Source organism: Pygoscelis adeliae, unplaced genomic scaffold, assembly GCF_000699105.1.
Source record: "Pygoscelis adeliae isolate BGI_AS28 unplaced genomic scaffold, ASM69910v1 Scaffold135, whole genome shotgun sequence".
NCBI lineage: Eukaryota > Metazoa > Chordata > Aves > Sphenisciformes > Spheniscidae > Pygoscelis > Pygoscelis adeliae.
The window spans coordinates 2,302,677-2,313,696 of record NW_008824908.1 but is presented as its reverse complement, the minus strand read 5'-3'; the positions used below and the strand labels follow the sequence as shown (position 1 = coordinate 2,313,696).

Here is an 11,020-nt window from a genome sequence, read left to right as displayed (position 1 = left end):
AGGAGGCGCGTGGGGAAGTCCCGCGGCTTGATGCGGCCTGGACGGGGAAGGGGCCTTGGCAGAGGAGGGGTCTCGGTGGCCTCGCAGGCCGGGGTAAGGGAGGAAGCCCAGAGCCGCAGCAAGAGGTGTCATGGACGAGGGAGTGCAGCTTGATGCGCGTCTTGGCGGGGAGAGGGAGAAGGCGCTTGGCTTGCAAAGGAGTGGCTCTCGGGGCACGGCTTTGAGATCAGGTGTACACGCCAGCGGCGCTAACGTGAATAACGAATGTCTCCTCCTGTCCTGTCTCTCCTGGTTGCACTAGGTGTCTGCTTGCATTCCTGTACTTAGACTGGCCAGAACCCGTAAGAAGGTTTTGTTTTACTGTCACTTTCCTGATCAGCTTCTGACCAAGAGAGAATCTCTCCTAAAGCGCATCTACAGGTTACCGCTGGACTGGCTGGAAGAGTACACGACTGGCATGGCAGACTGTATTGTTGTGAACAGCAGGTTCACCGCCAGTGTGTTCAAGGACACGTTTAAGTCCTTATCTCACATAAACCCAGATGTCCTCTACCCATCGCTCAATATCAGTAGCTTTGAAGCGGTAGTTCCTGCGGACATGGCTGACCTGATACCCCAAAATAAAAAGTTCTTGTTTCTTTCCATTAATAGGTATGAGAGAAAAAAGAATCTAGCACTGGCTCTTGAAGCTTTGCATGAGCTTCGAGGAAGGCTTGATTCTCATGAGTGGAATGAAGTTCACCTGGTTATGGCAGGTGGTTATGATAAACGAGTTCTGGAAAATGTGGAGCACTATGAAGAGCTGAGGAGACTTGCAGCCAAGCTTAGTATTAATGACCATGTCACTTTTCTGAGGTCTTTCTCAGATGAACAGAAAATCTCTCTTTTTAGTAACTCTGTATGTGTGCTTTATACACCAAGCAATGAACATTTTGGCATTGTTCCTCTGGAGGCAATGTATATGAGATGTCCAGTTGTAGCAGTTAATTCAGGCGGTCCTTTAGAATCAATCTTGCATAATGTTACAGGATTTTTGTGTGATCCTCTGCCAACGCAATTCTCCGAGGCCATGGAAAAAATTGTGAGAGATCCCCTCTTAAAGGACACAATGGGAGCAGCTGGGAGAGCCAGAGTTATGGAAAAATTTTCCTCAGAAGCATTCACAGAACAGCTGTACCAATACATATGCAGATTAACACAATAAAATTATATTCCCACATTATATTTTACAGCTTTGTGTCTCTCATTTGTATAGGGGACCCATATTCATTGTGACTATGATGAAGAACCCGGGACATCTGAATTTCCTTGTTATGCTTCTCGTGCTGCCTTATGTTGCTTGATACAAAGAACGAGCGAAGCACGTCCCACTGTCTCATTAGAAGGTTAAAATTTTCATGTGGTAGGCTCATCCACCATTGCAGGAGTTCTTTTGTGTACTGTGCCTTCAAAAAATGCATAGTTAAATGGCAGTAACTTACTAGGAAATTATTGCACATTTTACTTTAATACTGTATGGTATGGCTGATTCAATTTACAGGATGTGGATTTGTACAGATAAGCACAGCTTTATGTATTTAAAATGTTCATCAGTAATTTTTAAGTAAAAGCTTAAGTATGGAGGGAACTGCACAGTCCAACCAACTGCATGTTTAAAAAAACCAGCACCGCTAGGGATATGAATGGTACGGTTTTAAAATGATCGACCTTTTACTGTACTTCTCTTCTTAAGTTGCATCATGTAGTCACACTGGGTGTCATAAATAAATGTACAGGCGTGTGAGCAGGAGGAAGCTGAGACTGGAATAAAATCAAGGTCATTGGACTACCTCGGGCAAAATTGTTCATGCTGAAATTCTATGTCTATGCAGATACCTGCAGTGCTTAAGGCTGTAATTTTACTTTGAGAGTTTCTGGTTTGTAGAGACTTAAATGATATCCCCTTTATTTAACATTTCATTCTAAATGACAGCACACTTAAAAAAGGTGGTAGTCTGGAGCAGGCGATAAAGACATTTTATTTTGCCTGTGTTGGTAGTAACTTTTCAGTATAATTTTTCTGAATAGTTTAGCTGGGGGATACTTTTCTCCTAATGCGGTGACTGCACGTGTGACAGTAATTTGACTATTTTTTCAAATGTAATACCTGGTTTTGGTCAAGGAATATCTGATTTTTTTAATTTACCTCTCTTTTTAGTGCATCTTTACGTGCTAAACAGAACCAAACAGGTTCTGTTTGGTTTCCAATAACACACAATCCATACAGTTGAATTTTAAGTCTGAAAATGGATTGAGTAACTATACAATTTCCTCGTTCTTTGAAATCCAGTTTTAATCTATAAAATACAATTTTGTAGTCCAAATTCTGCAATTTGTATTTAAGATAAAGTTTCAGGCGTTTTCACATTTAGTACTTCACAACAGAGAGACCAGTCTTTCTGTTGCTTAGGACTGCAACCTAGGTCTCAGTATACGGCTTTAAAGTAAAACAAACAAAAATCCATAAACAAAATTTGTCCGTGGCTTTAATCAGGACGCTGGGATGCTGCAATGGTTATTCATTGTAGATTGGGAGCGGGTGGTCTCAGGCCCTATTTCCAACATTCCTCTTCCATGTCAGAAGAACTGTCAAGCCTGAATCTATTGTCTCTTGCCTGTGCCTGCATTTGTGCTCCTTCCCCACCACTTAGAAGTTTTCCTAAATCTTTGTGCAACTTTTTCGGGATAGGTGCAGCAATGAGTGGCTGAAGGGCCTGGAGAGAGCGTGAAAATAATCTGTGGTCATTGACGTTAACGCTTTTAAGACATACTTGGCCTGGGTTTTAAGTTCCAGTTAGAAGGTGCAAGATGGTTGGAGACGATTCCTGTGGCTGCTTAGTTTATGTTACATTCTCCTCTCCAGATTGCACTGAAGTTAACCCGGAGCTTAAGGTACACGCCAGTGCACGCTTGCCAGCATAGCTGTGGGGCTAGCTCCGTTTATGCTCAAACCTTGGCCTCCAGCCCTTTCCTGAGCTGTGTTGATGGCAGGTGTGAGCCTAGGCCTGTGCCCTGCAGCTCCTGTTGACTGCATTTCATGAATTGCACTTGGTCTTGATCTGCCATCTCACATTTACCTGGTGATGGCTGGTCTGTCAACAGAGTCTGTTACTGTCACAAGGCTGCCCTGCTTGGGTGCTGTGCCCTGGTTGGTGAGATCACTATCCCTCTGTGATATGGTCTCCCTCAGCTTTTGACTGTCATCCCTTGCAGAGCAGCCCCAGTCTTGCTGCTTCCTCAAGCCCTGAGCTGACTGTCACGGAGCCTGGCCTTCAGGCTGCTCATCAGCTGCAGGTTAACCTCAGAATCCGGCAGGAAGCTATGGTCAGCATGGAGAGGCGTGGCACAGCCTTTCAGGCTGCTTCCGCATCTCTTGCTCCCCAAATTCTAGAACCGTTCAGTGGGGATTTGGATGATGGTATCAGGATTTATTAGTCAGATGTAGCTAATCTTTACAGCCTATCCAGGGACTGTATATCCCAAGGAACATGAGATGCTCAGGAGTAATAACCTCCCAGCAAGGCAACCCAAGAGTGGATTCGGACCATGTGGAAGACAATGGCCTTATGCTCCAAAACGTGATGACTTATTTGTTGATTTGGAGCAGTTTTTGGGGGACCACAACTGTGCAGTGGCCAAGGCTGTCTTGCTGGAGCTCCAGCAGGGGAAGTTGTTGGCCACTAACTACACAATTCAATTCATGGAGTTTATTGTGGAAACTGAATATGAAGAGCAAGCCCTTATGGCCCTCTAAAGTCTAGGGCTGTCTGAGACCCTCAAAAATGAGGTGGCTAGGACTGGCCTACCCCCCTCAAAAATGAGGTGGCTAGGACTGGCCTACCCCAGAGCCTGCAGCAGCCTTTCAGGCCTATCACTGGAGAAGCACCTGGCTCTGCCAGGAAGAGCATATGCAGACCTGCACCATGCTTTGTTCCACCTTCCTTACTATCCATCCCCAGAGGAAGAGCCCATGGACATAGGCACCATCTACCTCACCCCTCATCGCGAGAATGAGAACACAGATGGAGAAAAGGGTATTACTTTTACTGTGGTAGAAATGGCAACTGTGTTGTCAGCTGCACCAACACCCCCCCTGCTCTGACTGTCACTTGGTGCAGGTACCTGTGAGGCAGCTGGTGTGGTTGGCAGACTTCTGGGTTGGAAACCAAAGTTAGTGACAAATGGACAGTTAAGTGTGGAGAGAGAGAAGCAGCTCATCGCCCAGTTGTATTCCAGGTTCTGGTGGTAGGTCGGCACCACTGTTGGTTCTTCTGCTACCTCAAGAATGTGCTACCACTCCTCAGGGGCAGCTTTGATTTTCAGGTGCTGCTTGTCCCAGACATCGTAATTCCTCTCAGTAGGGGTGAGCTGCCTAGAGAAATAGACATAGGATCCTGGGTCCTGCTTTGGGCCAGCTTCTGGGAGAGTATGGCCTCTGTGACGCAGAAGCATCTGCTTCCACAGTGAAATGCCAGCCAGGGCCTGGGCGGGACTGTGAGGCAGGCTGTGGTGAATGCCTGTTTCGGTTCCTCAGAAGCTGCCTGTGCTTCTTATGCCCATAGAAAGTGAGGTCCCTTCCAAGTATGTGCTGTTATTAAGAGCCGTGATACTGGAAAACCCTGTTACAAGTCATCAAAAGAAGTTGGCAAATTCTAAGAAACTCTGCAGTCCCTGCGTGCTAGAAGGGAAGGAGTGGAAAACTGCTTTCTGAACCAGATACAGACACTATGAGGATCGTGCGATACCATTTGGTCTCTTCTATGCTCTGAGCACCTTCCGTTGTTTTGTAAGTGATGTCCTGCACAGCCTGCTTGATAAGTATGTAGTGGCATTCTTGACACCTTCATGTTCTCTGATGCTCAACAGGCACACTGACTATGCCAGGAAGTCCTGAGTCACTTATGCACTAGTGGCTCCATGTCAAACACCAGAGATTTGTTCTCTTCAACAGCACAGGGTGGAGTTCCTGGGGTACCTGGTGGACCCCAGCTGCTGGCATGTGGATCCCAGGTAGGCTGAAGCCACCTTAAGTTGGCAGACTCCTTCTGTGAAGGGTCAGAAACCCCCATACTTCTTTTAGACAAAAAATATGGGGCGCTGGCAGTGGAGGTGGAGGGGCAGATCAACCCACGTACCAGATTGTCCTTGAGATGCTCCTTGAGGGCTGCTGATTTGGAGCATGACAAAGCCTAGATGCTCCCAAAAGGTGCTAAAGGAGTTAGTGGGCAGGGGGCATCACTCTGGGTGCAGGGGAGGTCAGAGAAGCCTACAGGGCTGTGATCTGCCTTTGCATACTGATCACAGTTCCCTGTGGGGCTTGGGGTTGAAACAGAAACTGCAGGGTGGCCATGGGGTTGAGTCTTATGACACCTAGGTGAAAGGAGGCTATGGGGGCAAGCCCTGGCTTAGTCTGAAGGCCAGGCTCCATGGTACTCAGCTCAGAGCCTGAGAAGGCCTGAGCTAACTGCCAGGGAGCAGCAAGAGCAAGACTCTTCCACAACAGAGAACAAGCCAGGAGCCAAGGATGGCCACAACGAAGGCTGGGCAATGATGTCACTGAGAAGGTGCAGTCCCGCAGCTCTTGAGCTGGGCAACTAGAGAAGGGGTGGTCTCAAAAGAAGGTCCTATCAACAGTTGAGTGATCACCAGGCAGAAACAAGTTAACATGTCAGGTCCAGGTTCAAACCAGGAAAGCCAAACAGCTCAAGGACAGGACTAGAAAGAGGTACACCTACAACACAGCTCACGCAGAAACCGAAGGCGCTGGCCTGAACGTAATTGGAGCCCCTGCACCCATGAGCAGTGGGTGTGGGTGGAGGCCCCAGGTGGGGCTGGTCAGGGCCAGTAAGGCCTGTTGGTTTAATGATTGTTGGACTGTTGAGAGACCCTGTCACTGCCACCAAGCTGCTTGGGTACAGTGGAGCTGTGCCCCGGCTGGTGAGGTCACTGCCCTGTGTGCTGGGATAACCCTCGTCTCCTGACTTATGTGCCCTCACTCTTGTGGCTCCCTGACAGCTGAGGGACTTCTTGAGCCAGTTGTGGTTTCTTTGTGTTACTCAAATGGATTTCTCCTCCATCACTTTTTCCATTTTTCCTTTGAAATTCATGGACATGTTTACATTCATGACACCCAACTACAAGGACTTCCACAGTTTAACTCCCTGTGCATGAAAACCACCTTCTTCAGACTGTTTTGAATCTACCTCCTGCTTGCTTCATTTTAAGCCTCTTAATTTTTCCTTTAGAAGAGGCAGTGAACAACTAAACCCTATCCATCTTCTCCACACCATTCCTAACTGCAGTATAGTTGCAAAGGCCTCCCTCTCTGCTGTCCCTTCTCACTTTCTCCTGCTGTAGGGGAACTCTGTGCTGCCCCCCCCCGAGTCCACCTGCTTGGCATGGGATAAGGCAGGAGTTATAAAGACGATGGGATTTTTCTTGTTTAATTAATCTGCCCTAGGTTACCTCTTGACAGGAGAGGCACAAATCAACTCTTTGACTCTTTGTGGTTTAGGTTCAGTAATTCTCAGTAATCCTGGGTGGATTGCAGCTTGAAGAATAACATAATATCTGTATAAATTGCCTCAGGATTTTTTGCTGTGTCCAGTATTTATCTTAATTTTCTGTCTTAAACTGTTGCATGCTACTGCTGTGCATGAGGAAAGATAACTATGTTCTAATACTACATAGTGTCTCAGAGCTGTAACCTTTGAAATTAAAGCTGTGGTTGTCCTTAAATGTTTTCGGATTATGCAGTGTCTCATATTGATATGTTCTCTTGAGCATCTCTTCATCTAGTCCCATACTGTCCTTTCGCTACTGAGAGGCACAAATCAAACACATGAAAACAGAATTTTTAGTTTTAGGTTTACATAGGTTTACAGAAGACACTTTTTGTTTCAGAGGTGCAAGTGCTCAGTCAGTTCCTTATTTTATGCCAGTGTAGCTTTATTTCCTCTCTACTTCCTCTCCTCCTTTTTGGAAATCCAACAAGAATCTTGATTATGCAAGTAGAATGCATGATGTCCTTGTCAGTGATAAGCCACATGTCAATTAACAAGAAGCAGCTCCATCATGAGTGGACAATAAGTGCCCCCATATTTTACAAGTCAGCACGTTCTAGGGGATATCAAGTACATTTTGTTGTGCTGTCTCTAGACCAACACAAGAAAACAAGGCTGACCAGTGTTGAGTTTCCAAAATGGCAGGTTTTTAAAGCAATAGTTATTTGTATTTGTATTGAACCTGTTTTAGAAATCCATACTCTTTGTGTGTATATCTTTCCTCCTTTCTCCTTTATTGAAATAAAAATTTATTTAAGAGAGTTTTATTTAAATCAAATTGGAAATGCCTTGGGCAATCTGCTGCCAGAAGAAATATTAAGTATTGGACTAGTACAATTAATTAAATTATCATTAGCCTACAAGAAAATGAAGGTTTTAAATTCATATCCCACCAGTGTGGTGTGAAGGATGATACAACAAGAAGAAAATGGTTGCAGGGAGGAATTCATGTCCTATCCTCTCCTTCCCATATTTGCACATCCTTCTACCTTCAATGAGAACCCAAATGTATAAAAAAAAGCCAAATACAGAAGTTTTTTAATGCATAGTTGGAAAAATAAGGACAGAGTACATATAGGAATACTAGGTGTGAACAAAGGAAGGCAAGAAGAGATGTGATTAGGCTTTAGTGTGTCTTCACTTACCAATACTGTGGGTTGGAAAGTGGACACCCACAGTATTCCTTCTTCAATTTACCTTTAGTACCTACAGTAAATAAGATAAGCCACAAACAGATAATTTCATACACATAATTTTTATACACTCTTTTTTAGATTATAAAAAGAAATTGGAATAACAGCAATTTCAGGATTAAACCAGCCTGCTAATGTTGCTTTTTTCCCCTTTCCCCACCCCCTTCATTACTATTTTGTACAATTTTACACAATATAAAAAATTTATAGATTTTAACATTTACATGGAGTCTATAAAAACCTCATGCTACATTATCATATTGCTAAACTTTGTTCCTTTTTATTATGGCTTTATTATTATCTCTCATGGATGAAATGGCTGATATTTTATTTTGAATTTTAATTTATTATACAGTTAATATCACAGGGGTATTTTTAATGAAACAATAACTGTAGAATACTGAAAAAATATAGTATGATGAAAGGGATATATTCAATAGCATGAATGTTAACACAAATAGTAGAGAAGGAAATAGACATTTTAATTATAGTTACCTTTATCTGCTTTTATGGTGAAAGTAGAACATGTGACCCAAAAAGAAATAAATCAGAGGCTAGTCTCTATTGATTTATGGATGTGCAGTTCTTCAGTGCCAGTTATTTTATGCCCAGAATTAACTGAGTTGATTCCAGATTTTTGCACTGTTAGTCATATGGGAAGACCAACAAGTTTGACCTCATGAACTCTGAGACAAATCTATTAACATTATGGTATCTTTATGACTCCAATTCCTGTGCACTGAAAGAGAAGAAAAATATAACGATTGAGAAAATGAAAATACAAATCATTTGGAGTTGTTTTACATGGAGAAAGGGAACGAGAGTTGCTAAGTTTTAAAACCCTTACATAAGATAATCAATCGCTGGGAAATTAGCCTTCAAACAACCTACACTACAACTACAGGCACATACCATATTTTAATTTAATGAACTTTTCCCCTCACAATTATACACAGAACTCCTGCACTGTATAGCAAGATTTGTAAAAGACAAAAAACTGAGAAGCCCTCTTCAGTTATTCCCAGGCAAAAGTGGGGAAAAAAAAAAAAGCATAATTCTTGGTTGTGTCTCTAAGCATTTACAAGTGTGTAAAACAAATCACAGGAGCGTCACACCTTGTCTGATTTACTCTTTTTTAATCTTGATCCTAGCCTAGGATTAGCCCTGTAAACAAACCTGCAGCTGAACAAGGTGCTATGTGTAGTAACAAACATTAAACCTTGTAATGATTGATTGCAGGAAGAGATCCTGACAATCACCTCCTCTAGGAACGCAGGACAAGAGGACAGAGAACTATGGAAGCATAAAACCTAGTAGGAACGTATCTCTCGTTGGCACCCCTCTTCTAGCACCTGGCACGTGAGACAGACCATTTGCCTCCTGCATCCCCCTTTTAAAAAAACTGTTCTTAGCAAAGTGAAACCCAAGAAGACTAACATGGCAAAGGACTGCTCAGAGGGACCTAGTGACTGAAGCCTAGCAGGGCATTTGACCCTCCACCAAGGTAAGAGAGGTCCAAGCAGAGCTCCTACAGGAGCAGCGCAAGTAATGCAGCAGCTGAATGAAGATGCCGGATGTTCATTCAGGGCTCATCAGTGGTCAGGAAGAATGAAGCCATCTTTGGTGCTAACGAAGGAAACCACTCGAACAGGCCGGGAAGAAATCCAGGACCACTTCAATCCCCAGCTATCTCTGTTTCCCTCCAGCCAATCCTTTCTCTTACCTCTCACCACCTGTCCGGCTCCAGTCAGGATATAGTTAGACTGCCAGGGAGCAGCAAGGGCCATTTGGTCACTAGGGGGCAGGGACCCAGGAGCACTGTGTAATAACGAGGTGGGCATCCCACAGTATGCAGGCAGGGTGAGCAGGGCAGGCCTGGGGATGGCAGGATGTGTGAATTACCGAGCATAGCTCGGTGAACTTACCTCAGCAGAAAGGGAACCAGAAGGTAGCCTTTGCTCTGTGCAAATGGCTGTATCAGCTGGGTGAATGAACTGGCTGTGTGGCTGTTAGTCCCTGAATTAGTCAAAAGAATGCAAATATACCAGCATGGCTCAGCCCAGTGTAGAGTATAAAACACAAACAAACAGGAAGAACTCTGAAGAGAGCTATGGGCTTGAGTGTGTTTCAACCCACATATTCCTTCCGGGAGGCTGGGAACTCCCAGCATCATGATGGTGAATATATTATAGAGATTAGTAATGGAAATCACATTTGTATTGTGACACAGCTGCATATTACAGTTGGAATACTCTACTAAGTATGATTTCTACCTGCATTGTGATTTAACTACATTGCTGTATCACTCTGATAGACCAAAATCCCATAAGTAAGATAACTTGAAAAGCAGTAGGCTTGGTGTTAAACATTAAATCCTTTTTGCATCGAATATGTAAAAGAACCTGGTCAGAGAGTAGCATGTGCCCTGTGAGGAGAGGCTGAGGGAAGTGGTCTTGTTAAATAGCAGCCTTCCAGTTCTTGTAAGGGGTTACTGAAGAGAAGCAAGGCCCTTCACCCTGGTGCCTTGAGGGTGGGATGAGAAGAGACAAAGGGCATATATCAAATCAAGGAAGGTTCCAACTGGATATAAGGAAAAACTTCTGGTCACCGTGAGAACAGGCAAGCCGTGAAACCAGCTGTCCAGACAGGTAGCACAATCTCCATCTTTGGAGGTTTTCATGACCTGACTCAATAAAGTCTTGAGCAGCCTGGTCTGATCTCATAGCTGACCCTGCTTTGAGCAGGAGATTGGACTCTGGCCAGAGAGTATCAATGGAGTACCTCAGAAGTTACTATTGGGTCCAACAGTATTCAACATCTTTGTGAACAATCTGGATGATGGTATTGAAAGCACCATCAACAAGTTTGCATGTGACACCAGGCTGGGAGGAGAGATACATATGCCGGAAAGTAAAGCCATCGTACGCAGAAGTCTGGACAGTCTGGAAGATTGAGCCAACAAGAATTGAAGATAGCAAAGATAAATGTAAAGCCCCACACTTGGGACAGAATAATCCCAAGCAGCAGTACAGGCTGGGGGCTGACTGGCTTGGGAGGAGCTGTCTAGTGAATTTAAAAATAAACCTAAACAGCCTCTTCTATGTGCACTGTCCACAGCTATTGAGCAATTAGTTAATTCCATTTATCTATGAGGGCTATATTCTGACACTGTGGGAAGTCCCAGTGGTCTGAAATTGTGATCTGAAAGTGATACTAACAGGGCTG

The 11,020-nt window shown here is 44.2% G+C and overlaps 2 protein-coding genes across 2 annotated transcripts in view; one reads left to right on the top strand and one right to left on the bottom strand.

Moving 5' to 3' along the window:
• SEC61B (Sec61 beta subunit) overlaps positions 1-132 on the bottom strand; it is a 7,006-nt gene extending 6,874 nt beyond the window's left edge. The window contains exon 1 of the mRNA XM_009324946.1: positions 44-132. Within this exon, the coding sequence (XP_009323221.1) occupies positions 44-132 (89 nt within the window). The remainder of the gene's footprint in view (positions 1-43) is intronic.
• ALG2 (ALG2, alpha-1,3/1,6-mannosyltransferase) lies at positions 131-1,222 on the top strand. Its single transcript, XM_009324945.1, has 2 exons — positions 131-232; positions 302-1,222. The coding sequence occupies exons 1-2, from the start codon at positions 131-133 to the stop codon at positions 1,202-1,204; spliced, it is 1,005 nt and encodes a 334-aa protein (XP_009323220.1). The 3' UTR covers positions 1,205-1,222.
• The last annotated feature ends 9,798 nt before the right edge of the window (positions 1,223-11,020 follow it).

What these genes read in the sequence shown, in the direction of transcription:
- ALG2 (XM_009324945.1), top strand. Translation starts at nt 131, where the DNA reads ATGGACGAGGGAGTGCAGCTTGATGCGCGTCTTGGCGGGGAGAGGGAG. An exon ending in GCACGGCTTTGAGATCAGGT is followed by an intron (nt 233 to 301) that starts GTACACGCCAGC and finishes TGGTTGCACTAG; the next exon opens with GTGTCTGCTTGCATTCCTGT.